Raw genomic sequence first — 23,099 nt, 5'->3', positions numbered from 1 at the left:
GGGATTCCTTGCAACGCCCCCAACACACACACACACCTGCTGCTAAACACCAATTATATGCGAAACAAGAATAGAGCGAGCAAAATTTCTCAATTAACATGATAAAAGGCACCGTCGGGTGGCTTCATCACATAAGCATGGACGCATGGTGGCAGCACGCCACCGAGTGGCTTCGTCACAAAAAACAATAAAATGGAATAACGCTTAGAAAGCTTTCCAAATAAACATAGTTCACCCTCAGAAACATCATGAACGAAACAACAAATTTTTAACAATTTATTAACAATTAAAGTACTTTTACATCAAAATGCAGCGAGAGAGAAGGTTCTTTACTGCTTTTCTTCGTGTTTCTGGCTTCCTTAAAGACGACCAACCACAATAAGAATCTATTCACAAGTACCTTCTATGTCTTCAGCATCTTCCAACCCACATTCAAATCTAATGGCAGCCATAACCTCTGGGGAGGCTACAGCTCCATTGCCAGAACCTCTCAATGCCTTTTTATCAGTTCTCGAATCAGTATTTCTGCTACCAGGCTTCTCCTCGTTCTCACCCCAACCCCGGTACAATATGACTTTGTTTGGCTCTTGAGACACTAGTACAGCCCCAGTAGCTTGCTGCAAAAAATCAATGCAATAAAGGTGTCACCAACTTGTCATTTCCACAGACACTAAGGGGGTGTTTGGGAGCCTTGGATCTGAGGTGGCATGGGCCCTATAACCAAGATAGTAGCCTTCTCAAACGCAGGATCTCAGAATGAGGATCTGAGATGCCTCATATAGAGGAGAATGAGGTACATTCTTAGCTATGCAGTCAAAAGCCCCAATTAGGCACCGCCTAGTCGGTCTAGGCATAAGTAAAATGTCTAGCTTTGCAATTCCTAGGTGGGTGCCTTAAAAGGTACCCATTTTTTCGACTAGACACCGACTAAGGTGCCTAGTCGGCGTCTAAGCTGCCTCCACCTAGGCACAAGGGCAGTTTAGCCATTTATTATTCTTATATATATAGTGCTATTTTTTATATATATAATTATATGTGTGTGTGATTTGTTATGTGAAATCATGAAAATATCCTTAGTTATTATATATATATATATATGTGTGTGTGTGTGTGTGTGTGCTGTTGCTGCTTTGCTTTTAGGATTTTTTTTTTTTGTGAAACATTGAAAGTGTGCACAGTTAAGTTTAATTGATTATGTTTATTATATATGTCGCCGACCCCAATTGTTTTGGGATGAAGGCGTAGTTGTTGTTGTATGTTTATTATATATGTGTGTGTTACTTTGTTTCTAATGATTTTTTCTATCAAAGCCTGAAAGCATGTTTAGTATTATGAATTATGCAATATGTTATTTATCTATGTATGTGTTATTGTGCTTCTGTGAAAAGGTTGAAAGCATATTTTGTTGATTATACTGAATATGTAATGAATAACTGAAATATATATATTTGTGTGTACAATTATATATATGTATATTAATATATTTTGTGAAAGTATGTGTAATTTTGTACTTGTATAATGAAAACATCTTATTAGTAAAAGAATTAAACATACTTTTATGTATATTTTGTGTACATTTTATATTCTAATTGAAGTACCGACTAGTCACGCCTAGTCCTCGACCATTTTAGGGGTCTACCGACTAGGCACCGCCTAGCGCTTTTGACTACATAGACTCTTAGACCCTCAGATCTCCATGAATCTGAGAACAGGCGTTTGAGAAAACCTCAGATCTTGGTGTGGGACACCCCAAATCCAAGGCTCTCAATCACCCCCTGAAGATAGCAATTCAGAAATATTACCTCAAGCTTGAAAACCAACTCCTGGATTGATGTTCCCTTCGCTCTGCCTTTGACACTCACAATGGCAAGAGGTTTCTTCTTGAAGTGTGTCAGAATTGCTTTAGCAACACCAGTTATAACATTATTCCGTCCTGATTTCATATCAACTTGAATCAAAACTATACTTACAGGCCCCAAGAAACTTGGCCCACATGCAAAGAAAAAAATAGATAGGAGAGGGTTAAATGAATCAGCATGTCTGTAATGCTGGACCATAATGGAAGATGAGGCTTACCAATAGCTAGGACAGGGCGCTTCTTCATAAGGAGGGCTTGTCTCCGTAGGATAAGCCTCTCTTTGTTTGAAAGAGGTGCAGCTCTGATTATATTCCCAGCATCCAAAACATTTCCCCTTCCTTGTGGGTGTGTATACGTGGGGGTGGCACTGAGGACTGGCCTTGATGGCACTTCCCTAACCTGAGAATGGAATTGCCTGCTTGTATTATCAAATGCAGGAGTCTCCGGTAACTGCAAGTTTAAACAAAATTTACAATTGAACAAATTCTCATAACATGGAAGATCAAATACCAGAACTTGATCTAAGTGAGCTGCAGTTCACCTGTGCATCATCGGGTGGAAATGGATATTCATCTGTGAAGACAACTGAGAATGACGTGGAGGGAAGTGGCCCAGATACATCATCCTCTCCATCACTTGTAGCAGTTCCAGAAAACTCATCTTCAGCCTCAGAAGCAGGAATTCTTGACATATCATCCTGGCCATAAAAGTTCATAATATGGAAGATAATCTTCTTGGACAAAGGAAAAGAGAAAAGACCAAGTAACTGCCAGCTCTGTTCATTGGGATCTTACCTTCACATCATCCACAGACACCTTTGCTTCAGTTTCATCACCCAAAGAATATTTTACACCTTCGTTCTGTTCATCAGACTCAAAGGAAGACAACATTGCACCACCTTTTTCAGCAGCCTTTGCATGACATACATGAAAAACATGCGACAAATAGACAGTCAGAATCATAGTTACCAGAGTAAAAGTAGGTGCTAGAAGCGATATCTTGAAGTATGACACTCGAAGCGACTGTTGAAAAAAATGCTTGGATGAGTTGAGCGTGAAGCAAGAAGCAAATGCTTAAGATATGCTTGGGTGCATGAGGCTTGAAGAGTTTAGGAAACATAAAGGAAAACAAATAAGAAATAACAATAGGAACAAGTAGAAAATGACATAAAATATAGTTAAAACCACTGCCTCCGATATCGCCAATATATTGAAAATATCGTGATATTTTCAATATATCGGAAAATTATATTTCTCGGGATAATATCGCGATAAATATCACTATAGAAAGGGAAGGAAAAGAAGAAAGGGAAGGAAAGGAAATAAAGAAGATAAGAAAGGAAGGGAGGGAAGGAAAATAAGGAAGTAAGGGAAAAAGGGATTGTTTCTTTCATTTTTCTATTTTATGTATTTTTACTTATTTTTTAGGATTTTTATTTAATTCATTATATATTGCCGAGATATTCTCAAAAAATTCCAGAGATTTATCAACTTTTGAAAATCTTTCCGAGAAATTACATTTAACCATATATGTGACTATGGTTAAAACCATACTTACTAGAGGCACCCCTCAAGCTAGGAAGCATCATGCACCCTTAAAGAGGGGGAAGCATGAGGAAACTGTTTTTTCATGGGAAGTACACTTGTAATATGAAATGCTTTTCCTACTCGTTTCTCAAGTTGTTTCCTAAACGTTTCTTCCTCACCTTATGTTACCGTGACACGGCCAAAAGCTAGTTGTACCTGTGTCAACATGTGGTGACAGGGGTGCGGGTACCGAGCATAGTTTGGGGAAGCCGCAGGTTGGGTCTGCACTAGGCCTCGGTTCGGGTCCATCGTAGGCTCGGAATGTATCTAGTCAAACTAGGGTCAAAGAGGATGAGCCATTTTGGTCTCGTCCCACTCCTCCCTCTCTCTAGACACTCTCTCTCAATGCTCTCCCCTAAACCATAAACCCCCGGCCTCCTCTCCCTCTGTCTCTCTCCTTCTCTCTCCCTCGGCCTCCTCCCCGTCTGTCTCTCTCTCAGCGACCGCAACTTGAAGGAGCTCACCTCCGACGATATTCGGTGACCTCCTGCGAGCGGTGAAGAGGTAGGAGCAACATCTTTCGTTTTTCAGTTTATATTCCATTTGTATTTAGTATATATTTTCAGTTTAGGTTTTGTAAATATTTTCAGTTTAGGTTTTGTATTTAGTATATATTTACATATATTCAGTTTAGGTTTTCAGTTTGTATTCAAATTTTCAATTTATAATTTATATTTTCAGTTTATAAATTATTACTTTATGGTTAATATTCAGTTTCTAATTTTCAGTTTAGGTTTTCAGTTTGTATTCAAATTTTTAATTTTTAATTTATAATTTATAATTTTATTTTCAGTTTATAAATTATAACTTTATAGTTTATATTCAGTTTCGAATTTTCAGTTTAGGTTTTTAGTTTGTATTCAAATTTTCAATTTTAATTTATATTTTCAGTTTATAAATTATAACTTTATAATTTATATTCAGTTTCTAATTTTCAGTTTAGGTTTTTAGTTTGTATTCATATTCAATATACAACAACAATAACTATGCCTTCATCTCTTTGCACTTATTACATTTGTTAGAATAGACTATAATTGTTTTAATTGCTTAAATATCATAACTGCTTATCTCATGAATGTCCTGTTTTATTTTTATTCTACTTATCTGTTCGTGCACCTACTGGTTTGTTGTGAAACTGACCCATTTCATGGGCAGGTGAGGAGTAAGATTTCACTGGCGGCCGATGGCGTGGTGCAACATGGATCAAGATTCATTTTCTTTCTGCTGGCGGCTTGGCTCTGGGTCTTTTTGGAGTTTTTCTTAGATTTAATGAACCTTGAAATAAAATGCTCATTGAATATGGGCTCGATTTCTGTGAGCCAAGCCCCTGCCACCATACCCACAGGCCAGTTGAAGAAGTGTAAGTCTTAGTCATCTACAACTATTCATGAATATATTCTTTAAGTTCTGATATTAACTGGCATGTGGGTACGCACAGACGCGAAACGTAGAAACAGCCGAGACCGATCCGGGGGTTTATTATGTCAGGTGTTTTCATTAACCCGAATGGCTGATTGAGTCCGCTCCTAAGGTGACGGTCAGTGACCAAGAGAGTAAATCCCCAAAGGCATTCGTGGCCCATGGATGCATCCAACTTCTGCAGAAGTGCCTGAGAGTTACCACCTAGGATAATTTATGGTAATCCCAATTCCCCTAACTCCGATGACTGGGGAAAACCGAGTCGTTTTCTCGTGGGGTGGTTGTTAACAACCTGTCCATCGGAGTCTTTGTACCATCCATCCTCTCCCTTGATGAACCGTGAAGATCGGATGGGTACGACGGGGGTTTCTTAACCGCCGCCCCATCCTACATGCTCTGGTCCATTAGACCCACTCGAGCATCTTGCCTGTGAAGGCGAAATGATCACCATTTATGTGATCTCAGCAATGTGCTAATTGCACTCATCGAGGTTGCTACAACCTCATCAACTCACCATCGTAACCCACATGGGACGTACTTGTCCAAAAGTACGATCGTACTTTCCTAGAGGTACAACTACGATAATGTTTTATGATTTCTTTGGTTCCTACATGACATGTTTTGCTTTTCTGAGCAATTGGCCTGTGGAGGCCGATATTAGCACATCAAAATCAATAAAGTGTAGATTTCACACTTCAATATACTCCATGATCTTACATAAAATTCATACCGTACCTGCCTTAAGGTTCGATTACAATACCAATTGCAGTGCTTTTGAGTCTATTCACAAAGTCTACCTTAAGTATGCAGTTTCAAAGGAATAAGCATGCAAAATAGACAATTATCAGTTAAGTAATCCTACACGTAAACAGGCATGCCAATTAAACTACTTGATTCTTTCTAGAATGAGTCTACCCAAAGAATTTACATTATGCAATTTCAAAAGAATCACAAAGAGTAAAACTTTGACCAACCAATACTTCTTCAGATACGCAAGTATGCAAAATAACTATTCTATCTCAGAAGTCTTATTTTATTTTGTTCATACATACTATTCGTGCGATTTTCCCCTACCTCGGGATGTCGTGCAGCTGCGTGCGTCTATGCGTGTAGATGATACAAGGCTCGGGCCGCGGAGCCAGAGCGGGGGTCTGATGCGAGGTCTGCAACAGTACTACGTTAATTATTATGCGGAGAAATAGAAAAACAAGCCTGCCTATAGGAAAAGAGAGAGGCAGCAGGGGTGTGCCCCTGCTGGCCGAAATCAGAAAAACGACAAGGGCGAGCCTTTGCCTGCAGATAGCAGCGGGGCGACAGGGGATGAGCCCCCGTCAAAAAAATACTGAGGCGGCAGGGGGTCAGCCTCTGCCAAACGCAAAGAAGCGGCAGGGGCTGAGCCCCTGCCGGCAAAATAAATGTGGCAGGGGCTCCAGAAACAATCAAGTGGCAGGGGCTGAGCCCCTGCCTGCGAAAATGAAAGTGGCAGGGGCTGAGCCCCTGCCAGAACCGATGAAGTGGCAGGGGCTGAGCCCCTGCCGGCAAAAATGAAAGTGGCAGGGGCTGAGCCCCTGCCAGCACGATGAAGTGGCAGGGGCTGAGCCCCTGCCAGCAACAATGAAGTGGCAGGGGCTGAGCCCCTGCCGGCAAAATGAAAGTGGCAGGGGCTGAGCCCCTGCCAGAAACGTCAAGTGGCAGGGGCTGAGCCCCTGCCGGAAACATCGAATCGGCAGGGGCTGAGCCCCTGCCGACAGACACGAGACGGCAGGGGCCCAGCCCCTGCCGATGGCGGTGAGGTGGCAGGGCCTTGGCCCCTGCCTGGAAGAGTCAACGAATGGCAGGGGCCCCAGCCCCTGCCAGACCGAGCCACGGCGATCCCAAAGATGACAGGCAAAAAGGGGTGCCGCAAGGGTGACTGGACCCATGCCGGCCCTCCGACAGCCCCAGCAGAAAGGGGAAAAGAAAAAAAAAGGCGACAGGGCCTGAGGGCTCCGTGTCGACCCTCCGAAAGGCATCGGGGGACGTGGGAGGGCGCGGCAGGGGCCGTGCGCCGCCTGTCGGCCTCCCGGCGAGGTGACAGAAGGGGGGGTGAAGAAGGGAAGAGGGAGGAGAAGAGAAGAGAGAGGAGAAGAGAGCGGCGTACCTGGGAGTGGTGGTCGGCGTCGGCGGCGTGCGCAGCAGGGAGGAGACCGGCGCGGAGGGGGGCGAGGGCTGCGAGAGGGAGGGGTGACTCCCCTCGCCCTCCATCGTCTCTCTTAAAGGAGCAGGGGGGCAACGGAAGGGGAAACCCCTGGTGGGTTTCCCTAATCTTCCCGCAAGCGAAGGGGGAGAAGGGGGGTGGGTTGCGGCGCCCGAAAGCTCGGGTGAGCTCGGGTTAGGTAAAACCCTAATAAAAAAAGGGGCCCGGGTCGGGTCCGGACCCGACCCGGCCCGGGTCCAAACAAATTTTTTTTTTTAAATGGGGTTTTACAGTGAGCTTGGTGGATACAACAAATCATGGATTGTTGCATCGGGAGGCATGTCATCTTTCAAGAAAATTTTGTATTACTTTCTCTTTCTATTTTTCTACTTTTTCTCTTCGCATTGTAAAGAAATGTAAAATGAGAGAGAAGTTATAGTCTCAATTCTCATATGCCTAATCGATACAAACTATATGATGTGGGCATCCATAGTAAAACACAAAACATGGGAAAAATGACTATGGGGTTTGGTGGATGGTACCGAAAAACAGCTTATGTTGATTCTTACGAAAATTGAGAATGGGAAAGAGGTTGCTCTTCAAGGAGAATAAATGGATAAAGTCGTTTTCGACTATGAAAAGAAATGGAAAGAGTGGATGCTGGGTCATTCCAAAATAATTGGATGGCTCATCAATAATGTGGACATCCACAAATGTTCTAGCTTGGCGAAATTTGATTTCACTACTGATGCGTGAAAATATCTTAAAGACATGTATAGTCTTAAAGATATTGCACACATATGCAATGCTCAAAACAATGTGAGAACCATGACTCAAAGAGAGACGAGCATTAGAGAATACTACAATGCATTCTCTCTTCTTTAGGATGAATTGGCTCTTCTTGAGCCAAAGTGGCATTTCTCACAAGACGTAGAACTCTGTGAAAATCAAATTAAAACGGAGTATTTCTACCAATTTATTAATGGGCTTAGAGCCGAATTTGAAGAAACTAAGTCGGCTCTTCTTCGTAGAGGAGGTATTCGTTCCATAGTGAAAACTCTTGAAGAATTGACTATGGAAGATAATAGATTAAAGAAGCCTTCCATTTTAAAAGATAAAGAATCTGTGTTTGCCATGTCAAAGCCTAAAAATCATACTAGAAGCTACAAACCTCCTCATTTTGTAAAAAATGAGAATGGAAGAAACCCCAACAACTATGAGAGGAATGAAAAAAGGAGTGATTATGAATACAAATAAGGTGAAAAAATGATTTGTTATCATTGTTACGAACCAAAACATATCAAACATTTTTGCCCCAAAAGAAATAATGATGATCATAAAGAAAGAGTTGCTTCGATTGAAAGGAGTGAGATAGATTACTCCAAGTGCATTGGCTTGCTATCTTTGGCTCAACTAATGGAGGCCCTACAACCCATGCTTAAAGCTCAAGCTCCGTCTTTTTCGGGAGCGGCCATATCTACAAGTGGTGACCATGGTAAGACCTCTTGGATCCTTCACTCCGGTGCTTCTTTTCATATGACACCAAATGAGTCCATATTGTCTGAATGTAAGTTTAACCCAAATGACTCTTATGTTTCAATTGCCGATAGAACATATTTAAAAATCAAGTCTTGAGATTTTTCAAAAACATTCAATCAAAAATGTATGGGGGCGGGACTTGTATAGCCTCTCACATCTTGTATTTTGGATCCAAGGATCCATGGAGGGTATATCGGGTTATTTAGGGCTGAGTGAGGGCTATTTTAGTCTTTTGGGGTTCATGGGGTCTATATATATCCTCATGATAAAGGTTATCTCATATCCTCATGATCTTTCTTAATGAGAATTACTTCTCTTTAGCCTCTCTTGTAGAGTGGATGTGGCTCTTGCCTCTTGAGGCTTGAGATTGGTTCATTAAGGTTATTCCTTAGTCAGAATTCCCTTTCATCCCTTCCATCTTCCCTAATTCCTCACTAATCCACCATAGCTGACCCTCTTATCTCTCCATTTCTCCTTCACCCAACCCATCTCCTCCATGATCAGCTACCAAGCAGGTCCTAAATGATGAATGTGAATATTTTACCTCAAACCTGGTCCAACCCAGCTCCTACATAGAGAAACTATGCCAAAAAATGAAATCATATTCATCCACCTTGTGCAAATGGGATTAGTTTAATCCAGTAAACAATAGCAACAGCAATGACCAAAACATCTATAATAGACACAATAAGCCCTGTCATTTTTTATGAATGATTTCCAATATTCCAAACGATTTAACATTTGCCTTTAAAAAAAAACGATTTAACATTAGCAGATCTTGAGACCACAATAAATCTATTAGAATAAAAAAAATGATTTAACATTAGCAGATGTTGAGACCACAATAAATTTATTAGAATAAAAAAAATGATTTAACATTAGCAGATCTTGAGACCACAATAAATCTATTAGAACAATACACAGTGGATATCTTCACTTTTCTTTCATCATATTAAGATCCAAGTGCAGTACCAGATTGCTTAATATGGATATCCAACATGAAAACTTGAATATTCAACTGATTTTCTGGAATTCATCTTGTGTGTGTGTGTGTGTATTCACAATCACATGCATCAGCCTTAGATATATCTCATAGTAATATAGGACCCTTTTCTATATCTCGTCAAAATCTCGACATTTAAAAATGGAGAAATATAAAATAAAACAAAGAATTGAAAAATAACAGATCTTAGCAATTATTTGCAAAAATGTGAAGGTAAAAATGTTTCTTAAGATAGAAAAATAAAGAACTATTCAAATATAGAAATTATGGAGATACAAAACTACTGAAAATAATTACATCTTGATATTTTTAAATTTACAATATTTTAGTAATATCCTGATGTTTTTAAATATTGGTATATATATATAATGGTAGGTGTGAACATGTTAGTGCAAAGTATCAGAAACCAGTGTAGAGTATCGGATCCCCTGAAAATCACAAAAACGACCTTTAGCAGTGGTTTTTGGTCCAATTGTCAGTTTGCATAAATGTTGGTTAGCAGGAACCTACTCTATATATGTATAATTTTACCCAATCAGTTGAAATATGGCAAGGTCTCTCATGTAATGTAGCAAAAGCAAATAAAAAAGTGACAATTGATGTCCTTACCATCTTATCTTCTATCTTCTCTATGCTTTTCCCAAGCTTGAGGACATGAAGCTTCAATGACTAAATTGATAGAGCAGAAGAGGAAAAAGTTAAGAACATGAAAAACCCAAAGAGTTTGAATGCGAGCATGAAAAAAAAAGAAAAGAAAAGACTCACACATAGGAATTACACAGGAGGGCTCACATTGTAGCGTTGTTCCTCTAAAGAGCGCTTCATTGCTTGCTTTTTATTTAAAAGAGTATGAGGTCTCAGATTATCAGGGCGAATGTAGTTTTTCCCACGATACACAATTATAGCAAAGCCCTTATTCACCCTTTCAACAGCCACCAATATTCCTCCACTTTCTGCCTCTAATATCCGAGCTGTTCTGTGAACTTCTCCAATGCCCCAATCTTTTGAAATTATCTTTACAAGCTCTCTATGCTTCCAGTGAAGATGCATATTTTGAATCGTGCCATCAAAAACTCCTCGTCTTCCTGATGCAAATTAAGAAACGCCGAGAGCTTCAATTTTTTAAACAAAACTTGAAACACATCGTCGAATTTGCAAGAAAGAACACAGTTTACAATTTTAAGGAAATGAATCCATGAAATAGCAGGCTACACACATCCCAAGGAATACACGGTGTGCAATTGTTATAACATAATATTGAATTGGGTAGACTGCACATTGCTTTGAGCCAGACATTTTAATTAATGTTTTATTGGGTCAGTTGTTCAATACTTCAACAATTCCAAATAATCTTGGTTTTGTCATAGGAATATAACAGTTCCCTGATAACAAAAACTTACACTACAAAGGCTCTTCAAATAATAGTTTGAGAATATAACCACCTAGGTTACATGGACACTTCACTTAGCATGTGTGTCCCATGTCATCAGGACATGACACAAGACCATGGTTTTTAAGGGCATTGACGCCACCCAATCCAATGCCTTGAGGCTTAAGCCTCTTTGCCGGCTGGTGAGGCTTACGCCTCCCCAGCAAATGGGCTTAGTAATACTTAAGAGGCATGGATTGCCTACATAAGGCAATTTAGTCATTCTTTTTGCCATTTACATATTTTGTCTTTTACCATAAGGTCATTTGCACATTTTTTTGTTATTTGGATAGGCAAGTTACCCAGCTAGCCATTAGTTTGTCTCTCCTTAAAACAAAGAAAGCTATTAGAAGTCTCTAACTACAACTCTAATGGTGCCCTTTGCCTACTGCTAGAGGAGGAACAAAAAGCCAAAAAGAAAAAAAAAAGTAAAAGACCCTTTTCACATTGAAGGTAATTATGTGTTTTTTTCTGTATTTTGATAAAATATTTTATTTAATTGATTTCATGTATTGTTGTTATTAAATATTTTTTTGATCAAATTCTGTTGTTTTTATGTGTTTGCATATATGTTGGAGTTGGACAGACAAACAACAACAACAACTACGCCTTCATCCCAAAACAATTGGGGTCGGCGATATGAACCAAAGGTCTTCCACATGAATCCTTCTCCTCCAATCATTTCTATCCAATGCCATATCCTCAGTGAGGTTCAAAGCATTCATATCCTTTCCTATCATCTCCATCCAAGTCTTCTTAGGCCTACCCCGACCTCTTTTAACTAATATATTTTCTCATTTATCCATCCATCTAACTGGAGCATCATTAGGCCTCTGCCGAATATGTCCAAACCACCGTAAATGATTCTCTCTCATCTTATTTTCAATGGATACAACGCCTACCTTCTTACGTATCTCCTCGTCTCGAATCTTATCTTTTATTGTATTTCCACACATCCATCTAAGCATACGCATCTCCACTACACTCATTTTTTGAATATGATGTCTCTTGACAGCCCAACATTCTGTACCATATAGTAAAGTGGGCCTAATTGTCGTCCTATAAAACTTTCCCTTCAACCGCAATGGCATTCTACGATCGCACAACACTCCAGTTGCACTTTTTCATTTCATCCACCCAACCTTTATCTTATGATTTACATCTCCATCAATTTCTCCATACTTTTGAATGATAGATCCCAAATATTTGAAACAGTCATCCACCGGTATTTCTTGCTCACCAAGCTTCACTACTCCCATCACTACTTCGTTGCTTATTAAACCGGCATTCCATATATTCTGTCTTACTCTTACTCAACTTAAAACATCTTGCTTCCAATGTCTGTCTCCATAATTCTAACTTAGCATTAACCCCAGCTCTAAACTCATCAATCAAAACAATATCATCAGCAAACAACATACACCACGACACATTTTCTTGAATTGATTTTGTAAGCCCATCCATCACTATAGCAAATAAGAAAGGGCTTAATGCAGATCCTTGATGTAACCCAACCGTTATAAGAAAATTGGTTGTTACCCCTCCACAAGTGCGGACATTGGTTACTACTCCTTCGTACATATCTTTAATTATACTAATGTACTTGAGAGAAACACCTTTCTTCATCATTGTCCACCAGAGAATATCCCTAGGTACTCTATCGTATGCCTTCTCCAAATCAATAAAAATCATATGCAAATCTTTGTTCCTCTCTCTATATCTCTCAATAAGTTGTCTAAGAAGATGTATAGCTTCCATAGTTGATCTTCCAGGCATAAAACCAAATTGATTCTCCGATATCATGGCAACCTTCCTCAACCTATACTCAATCACCCTCTCCCAAAGTTTCATAGTATGACTCATGAGTTTTATACCACGATAGTTTGTGCAATCTTGTATATCACCCTTATTCTTATATAGAGGCACCAAAGTACTCTTCCTCCACTCATTAGGCATCTTATTTGTCTGTCAACTCTTGTTAAAAAGATTTGTCAATCATTTTAAACCTTTCTCACCCAAGCATTTCCAAGCCTCGATAGTATACCATCTGGGCCAACTGCCCTTCTTGATTTCAATTTCTTCAAAGCCTCTGCAATTTCTTTTTTTTGAATCTTGTGCATGAAGTCACGATTCATCTCATGAAAAGGAATGGAAAAGTCTCCAAGATCCTGAGCATGACTTCCATTAAATAACTTATCAAAATAATTTTTCCATCTCTCCTTAATCTCCTCATCTTTGACTAAAACCCTTTGTGTTTCATCTTTGATACATCTAACCATACCCAGATCCCTCGATTTCCTATCTCTTATCTTTGCAAGCCTATAAATATCTTTCTCGCCCTCTTTGGTATCCAACTTGTCATAAACCTCCTTATATACCTTATCTCTCGCGTTTTGAACTACTTTTTTAGCTTCCTTCTTTGCTATCATATACTTCTCCAAATTCTCATTATCACGACTCTTAGATTTCTATAACACTCTCTTTTAACCTTAATAGTTAATTTGACATCCTCATTTCACCATGATGTATCCTTACCTAGCGGTGCAGCGCCTTTAGACTCACCCAATACCTCCTTAGCCACCTTTCTCATGCCACCCGCTATCTTATTCCACATTGATTCTGAATCCTCCTCGAGACACCAATCAGCTTCCTTAACTACCTGCTCTACAAACATTCCTTGTTTAGCTCCTTTCAGTGCCCACCACTTCATTCTAGGATCTATCCTATGTCTATCCCTTTTGCGACATTTTTTAATTCTAAGATCTAAAATTAAGACTCTATGTCGTGTAGCTACACTTTCTCCCGGTATAACCTTACAATCGATGCAACAACCCCTATCTCTCTTTCTAAGTAGGAAAAAATCTATCTGACTCGTATTAACCCCACTTTTAAATGTTACTATGTGAGACTCCATCTTCCTAAACCAAGTGTTTGCTAAGATTATATCATAGGACAAACCAAAATCTAAAATCCTTTCTCTACTTTCGTTTCTTTCTCCTATACCATAGCCTCCATGGATACTCTCAAATCCATCCCTACTAATGCCTACATGTCCATTAAGGTCACTGCTGATGAAAAGTTTTTCTCCATAAGATATCCCTTGTAATACTCCATCTAAATCTTCCCAAAATTGACGCTTAATGGAATCATCTAAATCTACTTTGAGGGGCATAAACACTAATAATATTAATAATATACGTACCTAATATTAATTTATTTCTTATCTTTGTTCTTTATATATTTTGAATGAGTATTTTGATTGCTTTATTTCTTCTTGTAATTATTAATATAACTTTTGAAAAAAAAATTATTAGATGGGGATCTAAGTCACAGGGATTCAGCTAGCAGGGTGCCACACCCGCGTCGACGCGACTCGACGCGGGTGAGGGTGCGGCACCGGGTGCAGTCAATGTGACCCTGGGTGCGTTGACCGCACTGAGGGTCATTTCGGTCCATTTTTTTGAAAATCAAAGGGGGTGGGGGTAGGGATCCAAGAAAAGAAAGAAAGAAAAAAGTCCTTACTTTGAAGAGCTTCAAACTCAGTTCCGATCTCGGCCAAGAAAGTGTCTCCTTCATCATCAACACTGAAATCTTCCTCCTGTTGGTAGAACCTCTCTTAGAGCCAGTAGTTGCGGAAGCAGGCGGAGGACTGGATAAGGTCCCACCACTCCTTGGAGAAGTCCACCGCCCTATACGCCCACGGCACGAACAACGGCGCGTTCGGGTTCAGCGAAGACGTCGCCAGCCTCGATATCACCTCCATCACCACTCTCAAACCCAACCCAAAAACCCAAACCAGAGAGAATACCACAACACAAAAGAATACCAAACCACCAACACTAAGTAAACCACCCATCTAACCCCACAACAGAGATGCACCCGTTGCATGCTTTAGAGAGCAGATATTTATAGATCAAAACTGAAAGTGGCCTTCTTTTTTTATTCTGGGGGAATGAACGTTGGTCGGTTGAGATTTTGTGCTTTTATTAACCGCAGTTTGTAAACCAAGTGATGCAACGCTTTAAGGGTATGAATGGTGAAGGGACACGTCTTCGTTCTCATCTCTTTTTTTATCAAACATGACCATGTGCGTGGTGGGCCCCACACATAATTATTAATGCTTAAAGTGGCGATGGGACCGAGATGTGACCACGCGCGCCGCCCCTAACTCAACCTGGCTGGAGGTCCCGGACCCAGAGCACTAGGATGAATCGACTCGGAGACTCGGGAGATTCGGTTATTTACTGAATTCGGCCGAAGCAGGGTCGATCCGAAACATGAATCGGCTTAGGGTCTGGGGAATATGAATCTCAAGAACCCGATGGGTTGCACAACCCGCGCCGGGGGGAACCCTCGGACCCCCTTCTATATATATATTACATTTTTGCCCCTACCACACCCCCGCACCCAAGGTTTTTGAAAGTGTCGCACCCCCGCACCCGCACCCATGTGACATAGATGGGGATATGGCTTTAATAACACAAAATAGAAACTCTATTAGTTTTGTTTGGAGAAGAACTACATCATTAAAGCACATAACTCAACAATGAATATATTACCTTATGCAAATATATGCAAAAGCCATAGTCAAAATGAATTTGCAATGATTGTTATTTGTTTTTGCTTTATGATTAATGAATAAATGCTCTATGTTATTAGATGTCGATTTTTTAGTTTAAACCTTGAGAAATATAGAGGCTTACACCTCTTTCATATTTTTGAAAAATGCCTCACGCTTTTAAAAAACGTGCACAAGACACACCATGACAGTTCATGGGTGCTAACAAACATGTGTAGGACATAGTCAACACCGTGACCTTAAATTTATCTATTTTTTTGTCTTGGTTATTTATTTTATATTTATTTCAGTATTTTAGTTTATAATTTATCACTGTATTACATTTCAATTTTCAACTTAAGTTTATTGTTATGATGATTTACAATTTCTTAAGAATTTTCCTTAAGATGAAATTCATGTTTCATTGCTTTAAAACCTATATCCTATGTCACAGGGATTCGGCTAGCAGGGTGCCGCACCCGCGTCGACGCGACTCGACGTGGGTGCGTGTGCGGGTGCGGCACCGGATGCGGTCAACCCTATCCTGGGTGCGTTGACCGCACCCAGGATCATTTAGGTCCATTCTTGTTTTGAATTTTTTTTTTAAAAAAAAAAATTGCCCAAGTGGGCTGCGAATTTTTTTTTAAAAAAAAGTAATGATCAGCTGCTGACAGCAACTGTCTGTCAGCTGCTGACAGACAGCTGCTGTCAGCAGACTGCTGCAGCTGTTCTGACAGCTGCTGCTGTCTGTCAGCAGCTGACAGCAGACAGCTGTTGTCTGTCAGCTGCTGACAGCAGCTGACCCCTTTTATATATATATATATATATATATATATATATATATATATATATATATATATATATTTACATTTTTGCCCCTGCCGCACCCCCGCACCCGGGTTTTTTGGAAATGCCGAATCCCCGCACCCGCACCCGCGCCAGCACCCGCACCCATGTGACATAGCCTATATCTATATCATAGTCACCTATATCGTTCAAGGTATTATCTCGGCCAGGATATTTCTCGGAGAGATTTTCAAAAGTTGAAAATTCTTGGGAAATTCTCGGGAGTTTAAAAAATTTTAAAAATATAAATAACAATAAAAAAGATAAGAAAATAATAAGTTTTGCATTGTTTTTCTTCCAAAAAATATAAAGAAACATGTTTGAAAATTTTTAAAATATAAAATAAACAAAAAAATAGGAAATGCAAACTTAAAATTTAAAAAAAAAAGAGTTTTTCCCAAAAATATTGTGATAATATCATGATATTTTGTCTTCTAGCAATATTTTGAAAATATCGCAAGATATTCCCTTTAATATCGGCTACCTTAAAATATCGGTATTTCTCACGATATTTTCAAAATATCACTAATATTGGTGACACAGTGATCTATCTATCTATCTATCAATATATATATATATATATATATATATACTTATGGGTTTATATTTGGTATTAACGAAGCTAGAAATCCTAGTATCAAATTGTATCAACTCAATCTGACCATATAGATGTATTCAGCATGGCTTATTTGCTAAGAATCAAACTTTGGATCATGGTTGATGTAAAATTATGATTTTTTAAGACATAAAATTTGGGTACACTGTGACCCATTGATTTTTGAAGCCTTTAAAAAACATACTTAGATGTCAGAATTATGTGATTTAAAACTCATTTTCTACCAAACAAGCCTTGTAGATCACATCCATAGGGCTGGATCTACAAAAAAAATCCAAAAAAAAATGAAATGAAAGGGGATTTCTACTCAATTGTTTCATACCTTCATTAGCACCAAATATTAATCCTATGTATATATATATATATGTGTGTGTGTGTGTGTGTGTGTGTGTGTGAGTGTGTGTGTGTGTGTGTGTGTGTGTGTGTACAGTTATCTTTCTTTTACTCTTTGATATTTATCAAAGGGAAACCCTTGTTCAGGTGGTGGGGCACAGGAGAATTGATGCAATGCTGTACACCAGGGAGACCACTTGTCTGCCCCCCTTGCCCACCAGGGAGCTGCTGCTTTGGCCATAAGGCAAGTGATGCACATCCCAGGTATCAAACTCATGGCATCCTTCAAGTTGAATGCCTTAAGCTGACCCACCTAGTGTCATAGTTTTACAAAACTCGCATGTCATACAAAGTATGTCAATGTTGTGTCCTGTACCCATATTCTTGTCTATGGGAAATAGATAACAACAATAAAATTAGATAGAGAGCGATAAGGAAAATGAACTTCATGATACAACTGGTCACAGATGAACAGAACATCCATCCCGGGGTCAAGTATTCAGAATCACTGCTCACCCAAAAGTAAAAAGGCTTTCATCCTCAATCCAAGCTTTCTTAACATGTATCTTTCTTCCTCTGTTATGGCTTCTCGATCAACAACAGGTTCCACATGGTCAATTTTTCTCTCCAGTTCAGCCAATTCCTTCTCTGCCTCCTCTTTCTTATTTAATGCCTGTGTGAGATCAAGTTAGCCGAAAAAAGAAAGATACATGCAAGAAACCAAATTACAACTGACCATAATGTAAAGAGTATGTAAAAAGTTTAATTTGTTTGGATCATTCAATAACAATATTCATTAAGACGTGAAAATGCAACATGAGATAAACTATTTTGTAAATGACCTACCAAGGTGAGTCTGGCATCCATCCTTCTAACAGCTGAACTAGCCAAATTTAGTCTTCTTTGTTCATCGCTAAGCTCATTTTCTGCTTCATCATTTACTTCCCATGCTTCAGTCAAAATAACAGGTACATCATTACTTATTTCAGATTCAACACCACTGCAAACAGAGGAATTAGCATTCTGATTTTCTGCCTTTTCCTTTTTGTGGACCCCATGCTTCCTTCGCCCTTCAATTGCATGAGAAACAGCAGGAGGCAAAAAATCTTTCCCTCTATAAAAAACAATGAATTCACGATCTCTTGATAGGAGAGTTCCACCAGTCAGTAGCTACAGACAGAAACCAAAATAAATGTCTTCAAGATTGAAGTATTAGAACCCTAAAAGTAGGTTTCTCTCAAAGAGAAAAACCTAAAGTAGGCATGTATAAAATTGATGCTTGATGAAAAGTCTTCCAGAAAAAATTCTTGCAACTTGCAATAATAAGATTTCAATGAATACAAACAAATGTAACTAATGAAAGTTTCTTGTCACATCCAGGAAGGGGGAAATGCATTCCTAAAATATCACCACATTAGAACGCAAAGGGATGTGGGTTCGTTGGAAATTGCAATGGCTTGGATTTGTGCCAGAAATTTTAAAATGGTAAAATGTACGATTGACTTTGGTTATTTTAATCTGTGGGATAATGCCAAGGCCCATTTACTGCAGTCCAGTTTATTCAACAAGATGTCAAGATGGTGCAATTGTGTTAGCTTGCCACAGCAGCCCGGTCCAAAAATAGAACATAGTGATTTCCTTCCCTTGTTGGTATGGCAATTATGGGTCAAAGCTAGTCATTCTAAGTTCTAACCGAATAAAGAGATAGAGTATCTAAGTTAAAACAGAAGACCTTGAGCTCTTCAGCCATTAACTCACTGTTGGTATTTTGAACTCCTCTCTTAACTGCAATCTTTGCAATTTCACATTTTTCCCATAGCTTAACCATAGCAGCTGCTAATCCTTGAATATTCCTGTTTCTTCCTTCAGCAAATGGAAGCAAACAAGATATAAGAACCCAAAATGATGATAGTGATGATGAAAATAAAGCAAACACGCAAATTCTATACCGAGTGCAAAATGACAGGCCAATGGACGACTAAGTTTCCTCAAAATGGTCATCTCCCGATCTGTTAACTTTGGTTTGACTCCATATGGAAGAAGCCGAAAAGGTTTCCGGTATCCAGGAACCACAGCAGGTAAAAGATCAGCATCAACAGGTAAAGGATCGCATCCCCACCAATCCTTAAATCTTGGGCCTAATCCATCTAATAACCTGTCAGATACTTCCACAAGTTCTAACTCACCAGGAAGTTGAAACCTAACTTTGTTGGGAGAACCAACACCCATAACCAAGGAAGATCCAGCTAATCTAAATGGAGAAGGTTTTTTAGCCTCTTCCTTCCCACCAGCATCATGCAATGAATTGGTTCTGTCAGTATCTTCCCTGGCAACATTCGTGTCAGATTTTATAGTTGTTTCATCCTCATTAAGCCCGCCTGTTAGAATGCTATGAGGCATAAAATAAGGATATACATAGTTTGTCCCTCTGTACAGAATTATGGTGCTTCCAGATCTCCAGATCACTAAGCCTCCAGTTTTTCTCTGAAACAAGCATACAAACCAATGAGAGAATGTAAGCAAGGACAACTGGTATAGCAGGACTACTGGATAAGAAATATGGTGACATGGCAGAAACAACATTGTCTAAATTTATCAAGTCTGATGTTCAGAACTTATTGAAAACTCATTCAACAGAGGAAATTTTGTAAAATGTAAATTAAAAAGTTCAATAATAAAAGGCCACCAATAGGGTCTCTAACACCGTTATGGGGCTATCTTTAGATTCAACAAAATGGAGATATGCAGTACCAACTTTCTGCCAATTTTGCAGCTCCAGCATTCACACATGAATAAGTTTCACAGCATTTGTCTAATGTGCAGTTGGTATTTTGTTCCTTCTTTCTTTTTTTGAGAGAGGAAGGTTGGTGGAATTCATACAAGCACCTTCATAGGTGCCCGTTGTAATCCTTCCAAGACGGCAGAATTGAAAATTTCCAGTTAGAAGCTCCATGGAGCTCACCCCTTGGACACTTCCTGAATGTAAACACAGGCTTATACGATGTAAAGATAGCCAGAATCAAGTTGCAGAAATCACTAATCACAAGACACCAGATACAGTATTGGATGGGTCAAGCAGATCACGATAGGGCTAAGTGGGTGTTTGCATTCACCCACTTATCCAGCAAAGTAGGATAAGTGTTCGCATTCGCCCACTTATCCAGCAAAGCAGGATAAGCTGGAAAATTGAATTGTTACTATAGCAATTTCCAAATTTATCCTACCTATTCAGATAAGTGTGTGAGTCCAAACACACCAAAAAATACATTTCATATTTCGAAATGTTCTTGAGATAGCAGGCTCTGGCTTGTTTTCCTCGTGGATTCAAAATCAATTCATGGCATCAAAAATTTCTTTTCAGCACAAGAAATTAGCATTCAGAAAAAAAAAACGGAAGATGGTGAACGCCTTTTTGCTCCTTTCTGCAAAGAATTCTCGAGCCCAGATATGTAATTCATTTTCATGAACAGAAAAAGTGTTCTCGATTTCATCTTATGCTCTTTCAATTGCGTGAATATATGCTTTTCTTCGCAAAAATGAATATCGAAAATCCTTTTTTTTCATGGAAATTGCATTCAGTTCCGCAAACCAAACACACGATTACCGTGTATTCCCCTTTCCGCAAAACCGCATCCACCACGAGTCCTTATGAAAGAAAAGAAAAAGAAAAATTGCATCTTTCAGGAACCAACCTCCAGAACCTCGTGGGTCCTCTTCATGTTGACCCTGCAAAGATCCTCGCACCTGATCTTCACAACCTCCGACCGCCGCCACCGCTCGTGGATGCCGTTTACGATTCCCTCGGTGACGCCCGCCTTCCCGACCTTGAGCCGCCTGTCCAGCCGGATTCCGGCCCTCCGGAGGCGCTTCAATTCAGCCTCAGGGATCTTCAGTTCCGCCAGAGTCGGAGCCGTCGGCCTGCGTTCCCTCGGCCCCCGGGCCGAGCGGAACTTGGCAAACGCCGCACCGGAGCCGGGTTCCGGGATGGGATGGTCGGGGGTGCTCCAGCTGAAGTCGAGGGTCTGGCCGACCCTGGGGATGGGGAGGGCCTTCGGAGACGGGATGAAGATCTCGCCGGGGGAACCCGGCCTGGGATCGGCGGCCTCGTCGCCGTCGGGGCCGGAGGGCTCCTCGACGAAGCCGAGGGTTCGTAGTTTATCAGCGATCCGTTGGATGGCGGTCTTGCTCACGAGCTCCGTTGCCTTCAGGGAGGCGTTCACTCGGCGGGTTGCAGAGCAGGAGATCGGCTTCTGGTGGGGATTTCGGGTTAGGGTTTTAGGGAAGAAGGAAGGGAATGGGGGAGATGCCATGATGGTGTGAGCATCATGATGATGATGCATGGTTGCTCTCTGCATCATGGTGTGTCACTGAGAGCATTCGTTTCGGAGAAGGCGGGGAACTGTGGATAAGGAGGGAAGGAGCTTGTGGTGGTGGTTCGGTGATTCGTATCGGAATCGGGCGAAAAGTGTGGAACCAGATTTTGTCCGACTCGAAGGCCGTACCTATACAACTTTTGTTTTTTTTTAAGGCAAGTTGGGGATACACAAAATACCATTGAGTTTTGAACTTGCAACACATGGTGACGTCCATTAACATCTCGTACCAAACAAGCGGAGCCCCTATTTGTATCTATACAACTTTTATAACCTGCCTCTCACTCGCATGTAGGCTGCTAAACGACCATCCCAACGGTGTTTGGCGTAGTGGGATGGGGGGCTTGGCCGCTGGTCCTGCCGGGATAATGTAGGCAGAGTCAGTGCGGTTAGGTCTCTGATCCTTTGGGCAGTTTCTCCGTATAAATATAATAAAAAAAAAAATTGCTACTAAACGACCTGAATGAACCAAAACAAAGGTGTTCAAGCTCAGTTAGTTCTTTTGCTGAGTTCAAGCTTATAGCAAAGCCTGAGTTAAATGAACCGAATTTGAGAGGGTTTGTTTAAAAAAAGCGACAATTTACAAATACATTCCTGTTTTATTCATTTTTGCAAAACCTATAATTAGGGATGGTAAACCGGTTAGACGACTATGTGTGTAACCGGCAACTTGATTTTTTGTACACATCTATGCGTGTATATTAAATATGTTTAGCCTAGCACAATCTAGGCATGTTTACTCATGCTGGATTGGCTTGTAGCCTAGTCAGGCAGGGTGCGACAGGGCATGAATCTAGCCCATGTCGGGTCCAGCCAGTCGGCCGGCCAGGGTGAGGTCAGCCAACACCTATCAGGTGTGACAAACCCTACCTGACCTAACCGATTTGGTTGGGCATAGGTTATTTACAACAACAACAACTACTACTATTACTACTACTACTACGCCTTCATCTCATAACAATTGGGGTCGGCGATATGAACCAAAAAAGAAAATCATTTTGGGTCTTCCACATGAATCCTTCTCCTCCAATCATTTTTATCCAATGTCATGTCCTCGGTGAGGTTCAAAGCATTCATATCATTTCCTATCATCTCCATCCAAATCTTCTTAGCCTTACCCGGACCTTTTTTAACTAATATATTTTCTCATTTCTCCATCCTTCTAACTAGAGCATCGTTAGGCCTTCGCCGAATATGTTCAAACCACCGTAAACGATTTTTTTTCATCTTATTTTCAATGGATGCAACATCTACCTTCTTACGTATCTCCTCGTTTCGAATCTTATCTTTTATTGTATTTTCACACATCCATCTAAGTATACGCATCTCAGCTACACTCGTTTTTTGAATATGATGTCTCTTG

The 23,099-nt window shown here is 40.2% G+C and overlaps 1 protein-coding gene across 2 annotated transcripts; it reads right to left on the bottom strand.

Moving 5' to 3' along the window:
- Positions 1 to 253: 253 nt before the first annotated feature.
- Positions 254 to 21,742, bottom strand: CFM2 (CRM family member 2). 2 transcript variants are annotated; one of them, XM_090006088.1, is made up of 12 exons: positions 21,056 to 21,742; positions 19,313 to 19,847; positions 19,096 to 19,226; positions 18,210 to 18,533; positions 17,880 to 18,036; positions 10,374 to 10,666; positions 10,191 to 10,250; positions 2,653 to 2,769; positions 2,400 to 2,555; positions 2,077 to 2,308; positions 1,803 to 1,933; positions 254 to 617 (listed from the first exon to the last, which is right to left on the bottom strand). In XM_090006088.1, the coding sequence occupies exons 1-12, from the start codon at positions 21,719 to 21,721 to the stop codon at positions 387 to 389; spliced, it is 3,033 nt and encodes a 1,010-aa protein (XP_089862214.1). In that variant the 5' UTR covers positions 21,722 to 21,742; the 3' UTR covers positions 254 to 386. The 2 variants fall into 2 exon arrangements, with proteins under 2 accessions (XP_089862214.1, XP_089862215.1); XM_090006089.1 differs by having other exon boundaries at positions 2,077 to 2,257.
- Between the last annotated feature and the right edge of the window lie 1,357 nt (positions 21,743 to 23,099).

Source organism: Nuphar pumila, chromosome 5, assembly GCF_984573655.1.
Source record: "Nuphar pumila chromosome 5, dmNupPumi1.hap1.1, whole genome shotgun sequence".
NCBI lineage: Eukaryota > Viridiplantae > Streptophyta > Magnoliopsida > Nymphaeales > Nymphaeaceae > Nuphar > Nuphar pumila.
This window is presented reverse-complemented; position numbering and strand designations above follow the sequence as displayed.

Coding starts and splice junctions, on each gene's coding strand:
- CFM2 (XM_090006088.1), bottom strand. CDS start 21,721: ATGATGCAGAGAGCAACCATGCATCATCATCATGATGCTCACACCATC. Junction 18,037..18,209: donor TGGATGCCAGACTCACCTTG/GTAGGTCATTTA, acceptor GATCTCACACAG/GCATTAAATAAGAAAGAGGA. Junction 618..1,802: donor AGTTGGTTTTCAAGCTTGAG/GTAATATTTCTG, acceptor GATTTTTTGCAG/CAAGCTACTGGGGCTGTACT.